At 39.0% G+C, this 16,948-nt stretch overlaps 5 protein-coding genes and 2 pseudogenes across 13 annotated transcripts; 4 read left to right on the forward strand and 3 right to left on the reverse strand.

Moving 5' to 3' along the window:
* The first annotated feature begins 805 nt into the window (after positions 1–805).
* Positions 806–2,731, forward strand: LOC104718628 (putative WEB family protein At4g17210). Its single transcript, XM_010436404.2, has 2 exons — positions 806–1,120; positions 1,206–2,731. The coding sequence occupies exons 1-2, from the start codon at positions 935–937 to the stop codon at positions 2,598–2,600; spliced, it is 1,581 nt and encodes a 526-aa protein (XP_010434706.1). The 5' UTR covers positions 806–934; the 3' UTR covers positions 2,601–2,731.
* Positions 2,732–2,939: 208 nt separating this feature from the next.
* LOC104720290 (putative F-box protein At4g17200 pseudogene) lies at positions 2,940–4,114 on the reverse strand (annotated as a pseudogene).
* A 197-nt stretch (positions 4,115–4,311) lies between these two features.
* Positions 4,312–6,570, forward strand: LOC104718629 (farnesyl pyrophosphate synthase 2-like; annotated as a pseudogene). Its single transcript, XR_015568447.1, has 11 exons — positions 4,312–4,463; positions 4,568–4,592; positions 4,682–4,797; positions 4,892–5,096; positions 5,172–5,260; positions 5,350–5,401; positions 5,544–5,639; positions 5,734–5,778; positions 5,869–5,958; positions 6,063–6,134; positions 6,280–6,570. The product of XR_015568447.1 is annotated as a farnesyl pyrophosphate synthase 2-like (transcript).
* Positions 6,571–6,900: 330 nt separating this feature from the next.
* On the reverse strand, positions 6,901–8,679 carry LOC104718631 (glucan endo-1,3-beta-glucosidase 5). The gene is made up of 2 exons (XM_010436409.3): positions 8,280–8,679; positions 6,901–8,196 (listed from the first exon to the last, which is right to left on the reverse strand). Exons 1-2 carry the CDS (start codon positions 8,609–8,611, stop codon positions 7,092–7,094), a joined length of 1,437 nt encoding a protein of 478 aa, XP_010434711.1. The 5' UTR covers positions 8,612–8,679; the 3' UTR covers positions 6,901–7,091.
* A 175-nt stretch (positions 8,680–8,854) lies between these two features.
* LOC104718630 (ras-related protein RABB1c) lies at positions 8,855–10,740 on the forward strand. Its single transcript, XM_010436406.3, has 5 exons — positions 8,855–8,990; positions 9,238–9,377; positions 9,622–9,704; positions 9,946–10,150; positions 10,382–10,740. Exons 1-5 carry the CDS (start codon positions 8,945–8,947, stop codon positions 10,541–10,543), a joined length of 636 nt encoding a protein of 211 aa, XP_010434708.1. The 5' UTR covers positions 8,855–8,944; the 3' UTR covers positions 10,544–10,740.
* A 561-nt stretch (positions 10,741–11,301) lies between these two features.
* LOC104718632 (ras-related protein RABB1a) lies at positions 11,302–13,335 on the forward strand. The gene is made up of 6 exons (XM_010436410.3): positions 11,302–11,396; positions 11,487–11,655; positions 11,771–11,910; positions 12,125–12,207; positions 12,434–12,638; positions 12,971–13,335. Exons 2-6 carry the CDS (start codon positions 11,610–11,612, stop codon positions 13,106–13,108), a joined length of 612 nt encoding a protein of 203 aa, XP_010434712.2. The 5' UTR covers positions 11,302–11,396; positions 11,487–11,609; the 3' UTR covers positions 13,109–13,335.
* LOC104718633 (uncharacterized) lies at positions 13,308–16,881 on the reverse strand. Of its 8 annotated transcripts, none has more exons than XM_010436412.3 (13): positions 16,172–16,881; positions 16,010–16,091; positions 15,799–15,902; positions 15,573–15,699; positions 15,393–15,487; positions 15,115–15,238; positions 14,933–15,013; positions 14,732–14,830; positions 14,449–14,634; positions 14,084–14,218; positions 13,945–14,001; positions 13,731–13,859; positions 13,308–13,652 (listed from the first exon to the last, which is right to left on the reverse strand). In XM_010436412.3, the coding sequence occupies exons 1-13, from the start codon at positions 16,237–16,239 to the stop codon at positions 13,422–13,424; spliced, it is 1,518 nt and encodes a 505-aa protein (XP_010434714.1). In that variant the 5' UTR covers positions 16,240–16,881; the 3' UTR covers positions 13,308–13,421. The 8 variants fall into 8 exon arrangements, with proteins under 8 accessions (XP_010434714.1, XP_010434713.1, XP_019086057.1 ...); XM_010436411.3 differs by having other exon boundaries at positions 13,731–13,862; positions 16,172–16,854; XM_019230512.2 differs by having other exon boundaries at positions 16,006–16,091; positions 16,172–16,843.
* Between the last annotated feature and the right edge of the window lie 67 nt (positions 16,882–16,948).

The following is a 16,948-nucleotide window of genomic DNA, read 5'->3' on the forward strand; positions in this document are numbered from 1 at the left end:
TTGTTCTTATCTTATTAATATTTTGTCTCATATATATCCTCTATATATTTTTCTCCTTTTTCTGTTGTAAATATGTTTGGGGTACAATTGCCACCAAAATTTACTGATTTAGACAAATTATTTAGGCATTTAGAGCATCATGTATTAAGCAACTTAATTTCTTTATCATGTATATAACTTAGTTTTTTGAGGAAATTTGTTTTTTTTTTTGACAAATGCATGCATGGTATTACGCTAACAATCTCAGATGATGATTGATGACCATTGATGAGCTTGAATACTCCTCCACTTTCAGCTTCTGGTTTGCACAACTTACTATATATAGAAAGATTCATCCATGCACGCAAAATTTACATTATGACCATGTAACACTTGGTAAACAATATGTTCTTATCGTAATAAGAACGTCAATTATCCAGTTTAACGTCAGTTGTATTGTATAGATAAAAGTATGTGTCCTTATGAGGGTAAGCAAATTCGAACGATGCAATGGTCACCAATATTTCAAATTTGGAGAAAGCTCGCCGGTTGGATATATTCCTCTATTAATAACTTTTTATTCATGCTAAGAAAATGTTCTTATATATAATTTCTAAGTACTAAATGAATAATGTACATAGATGTTCTTATTTTAGGATTCAAGATTTTGATGTTTTGAGTTTACCAAATGCCCCCAACAAATGAAAGAAAAGAAATAAGATGATCAATAGTCAAAATTGAAAATAGAGGAGGAAGAGTGGGTTGTCTCTAAAAATAGAAGAATAGATAGAGGAAGACCTTAGAGTGCACAAAAAGACACGACCGCAAAACATGGCGACCCTCTTGTTCATTATTTGGAAGACAAAAAGATCCTAAGGATCAACATCAAACTCTCTCTATCTCTCTCTCTCTCTTTGCTTCATTACGTAATTTTTTTTTTGTGTTGAGAAGATTGATGGCGAAGATCAGAACGGATGCTCCGGTGATGCCTCCGGAGACTCCTCCTCGAAGCACTGAGGTGGGAGAGATTGACACTCGTGCTCCCTTCCAATCTGTTAGAGATGCCGTTAGTTTATTCCGTCAAGTTAGCTTCTCTAAGAAACAACAACCACAACGTCTCTCCTCCTCCTCCCCCTCTCAGGTATTAAAACAAAAAACGGTATTCCACAATTTTCCCGCAAAAAACATTGTTTCTAAATATTTTTTCATTTTTTTTTTTCGTTAAGGACACGACCGATCATGTGTCGGAAAAGGAGACACAACTTCTGTTGGCCGAACAAGAAATGGATAGAGTCAAGCTTTGTCTTGATGGCTCTGTCGCAGCTAAAGCACGAGCTCTTTCCGATCTCGACTCTGCTCAACGAAAAGCCGCTGATTTAAGGGTTAAACTAGAATCCACCAAACATTCCAGGAAATGTGCCATCTATACAAAACACACCATGTATCAACGGTTAGAACAACTTCAATCTGATAAACAAGAAACAGAGCGCGCAAGACAGGATTACATTTTGAGTACCGCAGAGCTATGCATGGCGAAACACGAGCTCGCTGAATTAAAACAACTGTTTAACATCTCCGTAGAAGAAAGGCTAGCTGAACTTCAAAAGGCAGAGGAAGCAGAGTGTGCTTCCATACTTAACTCCAAAAAGATCAAAGATATGTCACATGAGATAGTGGAAATGCGTGATGCTGCTGAGCAACTTAAGTCAGATGCTGCCAGGAAAAAAGAAGAAGAGGAAAAAATTAAGGAAGAGAGCATTGCCTCGAGAGAAACTTACGCGGCTATGAGACGAGAGGCTGAGCAAAGGCTTGAAGATCTGAAGCGAGGTTGTGACCCTGAGCTAAGGAAAGATATCGAGGAGTTAGCGGAGATATCTAGGGGAAACGAGAGGTTGCAGGAGGAGATTGAACTAGCTCGTGAACTCAAAGAGGCGAAGAGTGCGATGCAAGAAATATGTGACCAAGAAAGTTCATACAAAAGCTTGGTGGGCACACTCACGGTTGAATTAGATGGAGTGCAGAGAGAAAACAGAGATTTGAAGGGAAAAGAAAAGGAGAGACAACAAGTTGAAGAGGGAGAATGGGTAGAAGCGAGTCGTAAAGTTGACGAAATCTTACGTGAAGCAGAGAAAACAAGAAACGAAGCGGAAGAGATGAGGATGCAAGTGGATGAACTCAGGAGAGAAGCAGCAGCCACACATATGGCAATGGGTGAAGCAGTGAAACAGCTCGAGATAGTTGGAAGAGCGGTGGGGAAAGCGAAAACCGCAGAGAAAAGAGCTGTGGAAGACATGAAAGTACTCACAGAGAAGAAAGAGAGTCTAACACATGATGAGCCTGATAAGAAGATTAGAATATCAATGCAAGAATACGAGGATTTGAGAGGAAAGCATGAAGAGTCAGAGAGAATGGTTCAGTTTAAAGCGAAAACAGTTGCTGCTCAACTAGAAGAGATCAATGAGAGCAGAATAGAAGGTGAGAGGATGTTGGAAGAGAAGATGAAAGAGATGGAGGTGTTAAAACAGGCGATTGATGGTGCCTTGAGAAAAGCAGAGATTGCAGAGGAAGCACATTGTATTGTTGATGCTGAACTAAGAAAATGGAAACCACAAGACTTGTAGCAGATATAAAAATGCTTTTAGGTTGTTTAGGGAAACTAATAGAAATGTCCATACGAATATATCTTTATTGAGAGATTGATGATTTATTCATATTTCTCATTGTAACAGTAAATACATGAACTGTTTTAACATGGAACAGAGTCTATGAAATAGATTTAAAGGCATCTCTGTTTTCTTCTTGTTTGGATGTGAAATTGGACAAAGTACTATAGTAGAGTTGTAAAAGCCGAACACTTTATTAATATGATAAATAGCAAAACACAAGATGCATAAACAAATATAGTAGTAGTGTATAGTATAAGGGACTAGTTATGATCTCTTGCTTACTCTTTTGTCCGGCTGGTTGGTTGGTTTAGAGTTGCACTAAGCTTGGAGAATAATTAGAAGAGGACACAAGTGGGTAACAGAACTCATAGACGTTATATAACTTGTCAGGTTTCCCAAGATCCGGAGCTTCACTGAGATTTACAATTTCGAAGTATCCATTTTCTCCAATGATGTAAGCTGTCTGGTAGCGACGGATCTCCAACCGTCTATACCTGTCTAAATCAAAAACCACGGCGACTTTCTTCTCTTCGTCGATAAAGAAGCTCCCATATTCTTCATCGAACTGAAATCCAGTGAGTGGTTTCATATCCACTCTTAAAAACATGCTCCAGGACACAGCAGTGGGCTCGATGTTAGTGGTGACCCAAATATCCAATACCTCATCTGACTCCAACCGCTGGTATAACACCGCAAGCTGATCATCTCCAACACAATATAGAGCCACAGTTCCAACACATAAGAGTGAAATGGCAGAGGAAGACGTGGCCGAAACCTCTCGGTTGTGAAATCAAAACATAGTAAAAAAAATTTCAATCTCTTCTACATCTCCTGTAATTACTACCTTCTCTTGGGAAAAAAAATTAGCGTTTCCATTCAAAGACACGAAGCATTGATAACGGTGTATATCCCAGTCTGGAGTGACATCAAGAACCCTCCAAGAATGAGAGCTAAAGTCGTAGATTTCGTACCCGAAAAGGTGCTCACGGTCACGGTTGTCGAAATCATCCACAATCCGCAAGATTTTGTGGTTACGGTTACTGTCATATCCGAGAGCATACATGTCGATTCTGTGGAAGCTGTCTCTGGGTTTGATAAACCTCATTTGTCCTCAGTAAGGATTCCATACTAGAAGACTCGAGTTGTCCTCCATGACAACTAACAACAAGCCGTCGCATTGAAGGACTTTAGATACCTTGATTTGATCAAGTTTTTCTATTTAATTTATACATGGATCAACAAAGTCTTCTTCCTCGTTTCGGATTCCTTGGAGATCAAACTTCATTGCACAAACCCTAGAATCCATCATCATGAATCCCCTAAATTGTTTCCTTGCTTCTGCTGCTTTGCAAAGAATCTCATCTTTGGATAAATCTTTCCACTTTTTGCAAGTACGCCTGAGTTGTCATCGGAACCCTAGCGAGAATCTCCCCTACCAATTCTGGTGAAAGATCAGACATTATCGCCATCCTTTGAAGCTCTGTAATACAAAATTAGGTTATTTTTCCCACACTCGCGCAGTTTATATAATACTTGTATTCTGAGGTAACCAGGCCTAAGTCGGCTCATTTAATGGGCTTTTTTGTGGCCCATTTAAAGAAAAGTCACGTGACGTCGATATAAGCATGATCCTAGGAAGGAAGGAACATTAAACAATTGAATCAGGTGTAGCATTTGGTTTGCACACCTTCCCTGATTCTCTTATCAATGGCGGATCTGAAATCAACGTTCCTCGACGTTTACTCTATTCTCAAATCTGACCTGCTTCAAGATCCTTCCTTTGAATTCACCCACGAGTCTCGTCAATGGCTTGAACGGGTATATTCCCTCGAATCACTTTCATTTTTTTTTCTATTTGAATTCAGAATTTTTTTGATCAGTTAGTTTTTTTTTGCTGATTTGGTGACTCTCTCTCTTTGCAGATGCTTGACTACAATGTACGCGGCGGTGAGAGGAGCCTCTCTCTCAGACATTTCATCTAAACATAATCAACTGACATCAAACACTTGTGTGTTCTGTTCTGTTCTGTTCTGCAGGGAAGCTCAATCGTGGTCTCTCCGTGGTTGATAGCTACAAGCTCTTGAAGCAAGGTCAAGACTTGACAGATAAAGAGAGTTTCCTCGCATGTGCTCTTGGTTGGTGTATTGAATGGGTATATATTTCTCTTTTACTCTCTCTTTGTCTGACTCTCTCTCTCTATCTTTGTCTTTCATCTCAATGGTTCTTTTTTATCTTTTGCATTGCAGCTTCAAGCTTATTTCCTTGTGCTTGATGACATCATGGACAACTCTGTCACACGCCGTGGCCAGCCCTGTTGGTTCAGACAGCCAAAGGTTGGTATGATTGCTATTAACGATGGGATTCTACTTCGCAATCATATTTCACAGGATTCTCAAAAAGCACTTCAAGGGAATGCCTTACTATGTTGATCTCGTTGATTTGTTTAATGAGGTAACAATCTAATTGGCGTTTTAACTTTCCAGTTTCACAATTTATCTCAACTATGTTCTCTTACATCGTTTCTAGGTAGAGTTTCAAACAGCTTGTGGCCAGATGATTGATTTGATCACTACCTTCGATGGAGAAAAAGATTTGTCCAAGTACTCCTTGCAAATGTGAGAGCTTTCATCTCTTCTTAATGGATGGTGCATTGAAATAGCATTAACATGTTCTGACTGATGATATAGTTTTCTAAAACGTGCAGCCATAGGCGTATTGTCCAGTACAAAACAGCTTATTACTCATTTTATCTTCCTGTGAGTACAGATTTTTAATCCCTCTCTCTATCTCTTTAGAGTCATACATAAGTTATCAAGACATCAAAAGAAATGCTTTGGATGTGAAAGGCATATCCATTTACACATTTTAAGACTACCAAACATCCATTCTTGTACTCAGGTTGCTTGTGCATTGCTTATGGCGGGAGAAAATTTGGAAAGCCATACTGATGTGAAGGATGTTCTTATTGACATGGGAATTTACTTTCAAGTACAGGTAATTAGTTACTAATACATGAGTTCATATTATGGGTTCATTTCAAGATTTACAAGAACAATATAAGCAAGTTGATATCTTTTCTTTTCCATAGGATGATTATCTGGACTGCTTTGCTGATCCCGAGACACTTGGCAAGGTGAAAATTTATGCCAACGCATTGCGTTTTCGAAGCTGATCTTATTGTATATGGGTGTTTATCTCACCGGGGATGTGTTGTATAACGCAGATAGGGACAGACATAGAGGATTTCAAATGCTCGTGGTTGGTGGTTAAGGCATTGGAACGCTGCAGTGAAGAACAGACTAAGATACTATATGTGAGAATCAGTTTTCTTTGTAATGCGCACAAGGATCATTTTTCGTATAAGATTGAAGCAGGAACAGCATGTTAATCTGACTGAATAACTTTTTAATGTCTCAGGAGAACTATGGTAAAATTGAGCCATCAAACGTTGCTAAGGTCAAAGCTCTCTACAAAGAGATTGATCTCGAGGTTTGTCACTAAGAACTAATTTAGACCTTTCGTTAGTCAAGCGGAGTAGAAAAAGACTGTTATTCATCTGTTATGAAAGTAGAGGCATTAGAGATCTGATCTAATATGTACCATAATCTGCGCTTTTGATCTTGATATTTCATAGGCTGTGTTCATGGAATATGAGAGGGAAAGCTATGAGAAGCTGACAAAGTTGATCGAAGCTCACCAGAGTAAAGAAATTCAAGCAGTGCTAAAATCTTTCCTGGGTAAGATCTACAAGAGGCAGAAGTAGAGACATACGCTGGCCTCTCTCCGATTTATTCTTCTGACATTAATGTATTGTTTCATGACTTCTTTAGCTCTTTGATCTTTTGTTCCCCCTTCCACATATTTGAATTTGAGATTCTTGTTGATGCTTATAGTGTAGACTAATAAAATGTCTATGTTACTTCAATTGTTTGAATAAAATTATGTGCAATCAGAGAATCATTAATACTTGTTTAATGTGGCCAATTTTCGGTCACATGAGGGTGCAATAGAAATTTGGAAGGACAGGAGGCTGTTTGAGCTCACATCACCTTGCAAAATCAAAACAGGGTTAGAGGAATCTGGTCCAAGTCGAAGAAGGTTTTTAGGAACTGGTGTAACAGATAGACTCGAGGAAGCACTTAGAAGATTAGTGAAAGTGAATCTATAGTGATGATCACAATCTCTTTGATAACCGATTTGAGTTCATCTTAGACACTAAATTGACAACAAAGGTAGTATAGTTGTAGACTTGTAGTGGTTCTGATTTTCTAATATAGACCCCAATAAGATATTACAGAGATAACAATGGTTCTGCTTTTCAGCTTATAGGCTCAAAAGGTGATTTCAAATACAATAAAATACATCTGACCCTCTATATTTATGTAATTTCTCCATCCTATATCTACTATATCGCTCAAAAAATGTAACACTGAAAATTTCCCAACTTTACATTGTGAGAGTCCAGATCAATCCTCCAATGCAAATGTGATAGATAGACCACCTTGCCATTGGCTCAGCACTTGACGATAAGCCTTTATCAGTAACGCCCACAAGAAATCTACAATCCCCAACTGAAGGATCTAAGAAGGTGACCATGCCAAGTCCATCAAAGTCGCAGCTCTTTTCATTTTGCATCTGCATCTGATAGTAGCTGTTGAAAGCGTATGAGATATTATCCTTTTCACCAAGCTGGCTGCACGAGCCCCCGTCGTTGAGTGTTGTGCAATCTGCTTCACTGCAAGCAAGCCTGAGGTGGTCTCCAACTAGGGTCATGTCTCTTGATGGATGAGCCACACACCACCTAGAAGGAAGGTAAGCCACATCTTTTGCATTCTTGAGTCCCCTGTTGCCTAGTCCTAAGTTGAGACGATACTTGGCCTGTCCATCGAAAGAGAAGATTCCCCAGTGCCTCTCAAAATTACCAGGCAGTGTGCTTTTCGCTCCTTCATCAAGCAATCCAAAAAGATAGACATCCGCAAGAGGAGAGCCTGGCCTGAGCGGTGTTCCTTTGTTGCTCAACACATGGCTAATAAGCCCTTGATTAAAAACCCTGGCTGCCGTGAGATTAGCACCAACTGCTCCATCCGTAGGCCAACCAATCTCACCAATAACTATAGGCATCTGACCATATCCAAGCTTGGTGAGAGCAGCAACAAGAGTGTCAAAGTTCCCATCAAATGCATTATAATAAGTGTTAGGCCCATCAGGAACCGGATGACTACTCCCCTCAAAAAAGGCATAGTCTTGTGGGAAATCCGAGTTTCCATAGAGACTAAGGAAAGGATAGATATTAACCACAAAAGGAGAGCCATTGGAGTTGAGAAATGAAACCAACTGAGTCATGATCTGTGTGAGCTCAGGCCGGAACGTCCCCTGGGAAGGAACATTAGCCTCATACGCATCCGCGTTGCAAGGAACCACCAACTTCACATAGTTAGCTAGATTTGCCTTAACCAAAGACTGTTGCAGGTTAACCATAGCTGGAACTACATAGTTCTGAAACTGCCCACCATAACTAGTCAGAAAGGGCTCATTCCCTACTGCAACATACCTATCATTGAGAAATTGGTGGGTCAATCCTAGCATAAAGAGACAGACAGATGCTCGAGAGAAAGAGAAATGGTAACCGTTTACCTAATATCAGCACCGTTTTTGCCGATGAAGCGAGAGAGATTTTGCTGAACAAACAAATCAGAATTGAAAGATGAGAGCATCTCGTTAGGAATGCCGACCATAACTTGGGTTCCAGTACCCATCAAAGCTCGAAGCGCATCTGGATTCGTATCAAAGAGCTTAACTTTAGTAATCTTGTTCGCCTTGAGTAGATCCACCACAGTTGAAGGTCTCATCTTGTGAAACGACAACGTTCCCCAGTTCACACCGATTGCTGAATCCACCATCTTATACGAGACGAAGAGAAGGGAGAGAGTAAAGAGAGCTACAGCACCTACACCGCTTCTTCCCATCTTAGCTCTCTCTCTCTCTCTCTAACAGTGCTCGACAAAGATATAGCAATTGTTTCAAAGGTTACAGCTTTATTTTTATAAAAGGACTGCGTGCTGTTTTATGTTGAAATAAAAACGGCACGACGTTTGGTTATGAAATAGAAAAACGACAGAGATTTTGAGAAATTGGCGACAGCACAGGTTGATTGCATCGCTGGATTCGCTGGAGAAAACAAACCGTCCTTGTCCCGTCTTTATAGAGAGAGAAATAGATTCTATTCTCTCCCCTTGCGTATCTTCTTCCTTCTTCTTCATCCGCCTGAACCTGCGGATTTTTTCGATTCTTCAAATTCGATGTCTTATGCTTATCTCTTCAAGTATATCATCATCGGCGATACTGGTAAACTCCTTTTGCTTCTCTTTTTTGTTCTTGCAATCCATTAGAAATTGAGATGAATCAGGAGGACATATATATATATATATATATATATATATATATGTTTCGTTGCTAAAATTGAAAAGCGAATTGATCTGAATCTTATGTCGTATCCAACCTTTTCTTTTGGGTTGATTCAAAGGCTTTGTAGATTGTTGTTGAATTGTGTGTGTGTGTGTGTGTGTGTGTGTATTGGGATTGTGATTATCAGGAGTAGGGAAATCATGCCTTTTGCTTCAGTTCACCGACAAGAGGTTTCAACCGGTGCATGACCTTACCATTGGTGTTGAATTTGGGGCTAGGATGATCACCATCGACAACAAACCCATCAAGCTTCAGATCTGGGATACGGTCTCTTTCTCTGCCCCCTTACCTTCTCGAATTTTTCATCATTGATCTCTATCTCGTTTTCATGAATACCTGGATTGATTTGTGTACATCATCTATTGAACAATTATTTGGCTATTTTGAAGTTTCCATAGCCTATGCACAACATCCTTCCAAGATTATACTCAGCGGCTTAGGCTTTATAGAAATGTTGAAAACTCATGTCCTTTGTCTTGGCTAATATTTCTCTGTGATATGGGCATGGCAGGCTGGTCAAGAATCCTTTAGGTCTATTACAAGGTCATACTATAGAGGGGCTGCTGGGGCTTTGCTTGTCTATGATATCACAAGGTATATCATTTGCTTCTTTCTCTATGTTATCAAGAATAGCTTGATCATGAAAACAAATTCTGTTTTTGTCTAGTATAACTAGAAGTTGCCCATGATCTTGATATAATGACCTCAGTTGTATTTGTCGGCGTTATTCTTCTTTTATATAAGGGACCTTGACACCTAAACATCTGAACCAGTTACAAAAATGTAACGGTTTCAGTGCAGACACTCACAATATTTTTGATCTCCGTTTTCGCAGGAGGGAGACATTTAACCATCTAGCTAGCTGGCTAGAAGATGCAAGGCAGCATGCAAATGCAAATATGACGATCATGCTTATTGGGAATAAGTGTGATCTTGCTCACAGAAGGGCAGTGAGCACAGAGGAAGGAGAGCAGTTTGCAAAGGAGCACGGCCTTATTTTCATGGAGGCCTCTGCCAAGACTGCTCAGAATGTTGAGGAGGTAAACCCCCATACCTTCCAATATGGTTTCTTAGGAATAGACATAGATCTCTAGAGGGCGCACTTTTAACTTCCATGCTTTCTCTAGTGTCCCTTAATAAAACTTAGGCAGTGGGAGAACAGAGAAGGGAGAGAGGAAAAAGTAGATTTTGGTCAAAGTTGTTATATTTTGCCAATCACACAATACTAAACATGGATTCGACTAAAGTTGTGTTTTGTGAATTTTTGCTAGGCATTCATTAAGACAGCCGCAACAATATACAAGAAGATTCAAGATGGTGTGTTTGATGTGTCAAATGAGTCATATGGAATCAAAGTCGGATATGGAGGAATTCCAGGACCATCAGGTGGAAGAGATGGTTCCACCTCGCAAGGAGGAGGGTGCTGCGGTTGAGATGGGGAAAGGTGTCTATATCATCATGTAAAAATGATCACATATGATATAGCAAAAATGTCTCTGCTCTTCTTTCAATAGTTTGTAAATCGTTTTGGAGTTCGATTTGTTGACTTTGTCGTGGTGGGTTTTGGAACGGTTTGACAATGCACGTGTATCTCTATTCTTATATCTAAAATTAAGATGTGTTTTGCGTATATATAAGTTCCTTTTAATAACGATTTGATGGAGGTACGAATGTAGCCATTTGCATGGTACTGGAAACAGCAGCGATGGTCGACAACCGTCCTTAATTTAGTGCGAGTCAGAACAGACAATGAAATTGAAGAAGGGAATTTGAGCACAGGCAGCTCAATCATAATCTTGAGACCAAAAAGACAAATTGAGAAAAAGATCAAAGCTAAAGTCACAAACAAAAAAAACAAAAAAACTGTAATTAGATTCATATAATAAGCCCAAGAGGCCTGAGGCAAAACACATTTTATATAGATTTGTTTATTTATATTTTGCCAATCATCATTAAAACTTTTTCATCTTTTAGATCTTTATCTATGTTATGATTAAAATTATAAAACACTAAAAATTGATGATAAGTAATTTTGTTAAATTGTTAGTTCTAACTAGAAAATTAAAAAAAAAGGATTATAAGAAGTTAATTTTTCTATATTTTTATGTGAAAAAATCTAAATCAATATTTAAATTTTATCAAAAGCTATTGCCTTATTTAAAACCAGAAAAGCATATGGCTTTGCCAGAAAGAATTGGCACGTATCATCTTCACAACAGACTCATTAATCTGCAATCACTGTATAATCATACTCAGCAAATCTCTAGACACAATCTAGGAAAGTTTGTAAGGCTCTCATGATATAGACACGTTAGCTATTCTCATATGTAATGATTCAAAAACGTTAAAAGTATAATTAAAGACATTTCTTTTCAGATTTTTTACCTTACCCATCATCATAGATTCATAGAACAAAGTGATTCTCTTCTCTTCGTCTTCATCGGGAGAAGAAGGGATTCGTTTTTGCCTGCACCTACGGATTTAGATTTGTCCACTTCAATGTCTTATGCTTATATCTTTAAGTATATCATCATTGGGGATACTGGTATAAGTGTTTCTGCTTTTATTTCTTAACAATCCTTCTCATATGCTATTTCATATCAAATTTTTTCTTGGTGGACAAGAAACATTCAGGGATTGATTTTTGAATGTGGTTTCAGGTGTAGGGAAATCATGCCTTCTTCTTAAGTTCACTAACAAGGAATTTCAAGCGGTGCATGATCTCACCATTGGTGTTGAATTTGGGGCTAAGATGATCACTATCGACAACAAACCCATCAAACTCCAGATCTGGGATACGGTCTCTCTTTCAACTTACTTCTTGACTTTTTTACACGTCCCAAAACTATATCTTATTTTCTTGAAATACCCCCTGCTTGTGTTGATCTTATATACTTTGACTATATTATATATACAACTTTCATTTCCTTTGCGTCCATTTATAGTCAGCAGCCCTAGACTTGTAATTTTTTTGTTTGAAACGCGTATCCTTGTCTGGACTAAATTTTCTACAGGCTGGTCAAGAAACCTTTAGGTCTGTTACAAGGTTATACTATAGAGGGCGTGTCGGAACATTGCTTGTCTATGATATCACAAGGTACATGTAACACTTAGCTTGCTTCTTTCCTTTTTGTTATTAGGAGTTGACCTGATCATGAAAGCCATTTCTAGTTGAGCTGAGCATGATCTTGACTTAATCTGCTTTTATTGTCATCATTTTTTTGGTTCGGATAAAGCAGGGACCATGACTAGATTTGTATATACGAAAAAATGTCATCGTCTTAGTGTAGACACTCACAATATGTTGTTCTCCGTTTCCGCAGGAGGGAGACATTTAACCATCTAGCCAGCTGGCTAGAAGAGGCAAGACAGCATGCAAGTGAAAATATGACGACAATACTCATTGGGAATAAGTGTGATCTTGAAGGAGAAAGGGCAGTGAGTACAGAAGAAGGAGAACAGTTTGCAAGGGAGCACGGTCTTATATTCATGGAGGCCTCTGCCAAGACTGCTCAGAATGTTGAGAAGGTAAGCCCCCCTATGCATGCATTTAAGTTTTCAGGCTTCACTCTTAACTCGCATGCGTTCTATAGTGTCTTGTTGTATCTTCTTGTATCCCCACCGGTTCAGCTATGAGATGGAATCAGTCGGTTTGCAAAGTTAACATAGCTAGAATACAAAAATTAGATTCAGGCAGAGAGGCATAAGTATATTTTTGGGGTTATTTCTTTAGTATATGTGAAGAAAGAAGAGCTTGTATGCTTCTTACTTGTTCCAGTACTCCTAAAAAACTAAGTCACTAATAGAAAGTCTAAATCATTATGTCGACGTGTTTTGAGTTTTTTGTTTTTTTGGGCTAGGCATTCATTGAAACAGCCACAACAATATACAAAAGGATTCAAGATGGGATGATTAATGAGGCAAATGAGCCTGGAGTACGTCCAGGGTCATTTGGAAATGATGCATCCTCCAAGCAAAGAGGAGGGTGCTGCGGCTGAGATGGAATATAGCAAAAATGTGTTAGCTTCTTTATATTGATGTAATTCGTATTTGATTCGGTGACTGTTTTGGTGGGTTTCAGAACATATTGATAATACAGGTTTATGACTATTCACATATCTAAAAGTAAGTTGTTTTTTGCGTATCTGAGAGATGTAGCCCATTAGCATGGCATTTGAAACAGTTGTAAGGATATGATGGAGGTAAAAAGTGGTTATGGGCTGCATGTGATTCCATTTGCCAAATCGAAGGAGAAGCGTACGTAATGAGATGCAGAGATATACAATAATTAGAGCATTTTTTGAACTTTTGTCAAGGGGAACGGTGTCTTCTATGGTTTACTCGCTTTAGGATGCGATGCCGCAGTCTTTTGCTAAAGGCCTGCAACCTTTCCAACTTTTCGTGTGTAGACTTCTTTGCATCTGTTTCACCTCCGTTCTTAATTTTCTTCTCCTTCCTCTCTTCTTCTTCTTCTTCTTCTTCTTCTTCTTTACTAGAGCCTCTTGGCTTTTGTTCCACGTTTATATCAGCAGTTTTCTCGATCTGGAAGGCAACATATCAGAAACGAAAGCCAATCTCACCAAATGTCAAATTGCTTCATAAAACAGATTCCAAGAGTACCTGATCACCCTCGCCAGCAGTCAAACTCTCATCTTCTTCAGTGCCTCCTAGTGAAGAGCATCTGCCCCAGCTTTCCCTGTTGGAGCTTGTAAATGAACAGCCTTCTTCAAACTGATCAACAGGCTTCCCCTGCTAATTAACAATCAAAATGCATACTGTGACCAGGCAACAGAGGGTTTTTAACAGAAATATGACAACAATGCTCCACAGTTACCTCGAAGTTTTCAGGGTCCTCCATGTTGTGATCATTATCTTCTACAGGCACGTCATCCTGTTTCATTAATGAACGATTATCAAAAGGAATAAACCCAGCAACGGAAAGGAAATTCATGCAAGAAAGAGAACTGGTATACTGTATCTGTCATGGGCATGGCTTCTGAAAGGAGCTCATTTGTTGGCTTTGTGGTTAGAGGGGCAGGAGGCGCAGAAGAACTTGCAACATCGATACATGCCGAACGAAGACCAGATATGATCTCATAAAGAAAACTCTGGCAGTACAAGGTAGCCAAGCAGTTAGATTCTTGTGCATAATCGTTCAGACTAATTTATAATATTTGTTTGCTGTGTGAGATGACCACCACGAGTTCTCAACAATCATATACATTGAGCCACCTCTTTAGTGACTCTAGCAGTACGTCTAGTACCTCAATGCAGAAAACATAACAGACAGCAACTCAAGACTGTTTTTAGGGTTGCTCAACCATAGAGTGAAAATTACCTCATCCAAAGCAGTAGCGCTATTGATATCTCCCAAACTGTAATAACTTTCAAGTTTAGAAGAGCAAGCTGAAGGAATTTGAGGCGGGCGAAGAACATTGTAGAAGAATATTAACACTGAATCATAATACGACTGCGGCCGCGAAGAGTTGTGATCGCCATCAAACTTGATAATATTTTTGTCTCCCTGCAGATTTACCAAAAGATTGGTTATATAAGTTATAACTGATAAAATTAATATGCTTGGACAAAAATAAATAACCACAATTACTGTATGTAACTACCGCATAGCACTTGAGAATGAGGTCAGAGTGATGAGGTTGGATGAATTTGTCTCCGCTTGCATGCCCAAATAAAGCTGGAATGAAAGTCTTGGGCGAAACCTGAGGGGAAAATCGAAAACTTCAATAACATGGTAACATACTACCTAACTTGGAGGTTGGAGCAAATGACAAGATAAACAGGGTGAGGTGCTTATACAATACCTTAACACAGTTGAGATCCATAATATTAAACTTCGCCTTTTTCTGAATTATTCGCCGCATGTACTGCACAGCTACTTTAACCTAATTGTACAATGAGATAAAGTAAAATGTCTAGAATATGCTATCATCGATTGGAATGGTAAGGGAACTATATTGGACTCTCGTGAGGAACTAGAACATACTGTGAATTTCGGAAGTCGGATTTTGTAGACATCCACTAGTTCCATCATCAGATCAAATAAGTTTGAGAATGCACTGTCTAAGACCATTCCAGCAATTGAAGGATCTTCTGCTCCATAAAGAAGGCTGCACATTCCCCACTTTATCAAATGATGCAGAGAACAACACGAGGAATGTAGAGAGTTGACACACTTTTCAGATCATAGATCTTATGAAAGCTGGCGAATCCATACTAGTAAATCTTTTAAAAGTGTGACTGAGAGCTAGTTCAAGAGGTAACCTGGTAACTGCACCCATAGATCGTCCCCAAAGTCCAATACGAGACACCTGATTGCTGTTTCTCAGGTAAGATACTACAGTCTTGAGATCATCTTTCTAGCTTATGTTTAACAAGAAACAATTAGATAATATTTGAAGAGAAGAGAAGAGAAGCTTGTTAAGGTAAGACACGGAAACATACCTCATGCCAGCCAAGGCTTACATAATCACCATCAGATAAGCCTGATCCCGAGAAGTCAAGGGTGAAAACAGTAATATTAGATGGAAGAAGGACCATAACTGCCTCATTTGCATCTGCCCTACATCCACTGGTCAGATTCCAAAACAGACGGATTCAGTTCTTATTTATTAAACTAGTGATAAACAAGATCTTAGCTCCTAGAAGAGATGTGCAAGTCTCTATGTACCTATTGCCATGGCAGTATATAACACATGGCAGAGGAGTATCCTCCTGAGAAGACGAGGGAATGTAATGACTGCAACGCAAGGTGTGACCCCTTGAATTTGTAAGCTACCAGAGTACAAAAAAAAATGAGACTTAGAAGGTTAACCTCAAGAGGAAACTCAATTTGAAGAGAACAGTAGGAAAATACTACAACATTAGGTGCCCATACTTGCCTCCAAGTCTTGTCTTTTACACTTTGTGCCACCGAGGCTAAACTCTTTCTCCCACAAATACTGATCAGGATCATACTCAGCCCTGTAAAGAAAACCCAACAGCTATCAATTGAATGCAAAAAAGGTTGAGACTTGATAGAGCAAAAGAACCCGGAGAAGTACCTCGGAGGACGAATTACAAAGTTAATGAACTGATCAATCATCTTGATTCCAAGTACCAATGAACTCATGAGCTAGAACTAGTACTCTTCTGAACCATACACCAAGTTTCTACAGACATTGCTTCGTCTTCAGCAACAAAATTACAAGTGAGACAAGAAAAGCATCATGCTTTAGAGAGTCCCATTTCCCATATAAACTCTGAGAAAATGCGCAGATCCCCAAAGACAAAAGAGTGAAAAAAAAAACAGAAGAAACCTCTCAGCTTTTGCTGAAAAGCAAGTAAAGGGCTACACCTACTACGAACAGCAGCTGAAAAACAAAAGAGGATAAAATAGAAAAAAGAAAAGAAAGAAAGAAGAAAGCTTTTTTAATAAAGAAAAGAAATGACAGATGCCCCCCAGATCTTGAAAATGAGTCAACTAGAAAACCGAGTTTGATGAGAGGAGGAAACTATTTTAAAGCCGCGACTTTTGAGAAAGAAAACGAAAAGGTAGAATCAGATTTCAGATCTCGAGGTGGTAGAGATACTCGAGAATACAAAGAAACGATTTTTATACATTTTGTTTTGTTTGAGGGTTCGAACGCTGGTCCTTCTGGTCATTTGCCATCACGAGGGCTCGACCTTTTTTTGGTTCATCATGAGTTTGCGGTTCCTTTCTTCTCCAGCTCACTAGGTGAGAGACACCTGACAGTGATAGATGATGAACCCCTGTTAAAGCTTTAAAAAATATCTACAAACATACCCCAAACTTCAAAGGGTGAAATACCTAAACAAAT

This window comes from Camelina sativa, chromosome 10 (genome assembly GCF_030686135.1).
Source record: "Camelina sativa cultivar CO46 ecotype springtype chromosome 10, ASM3068613v1".
Lineage (NCBI taxonomy): Eukaryota > Viridiplantae > Streptophyta > Magnoliopsida > Brassicales > Brassicaceae > Camelina > Camelina sativa.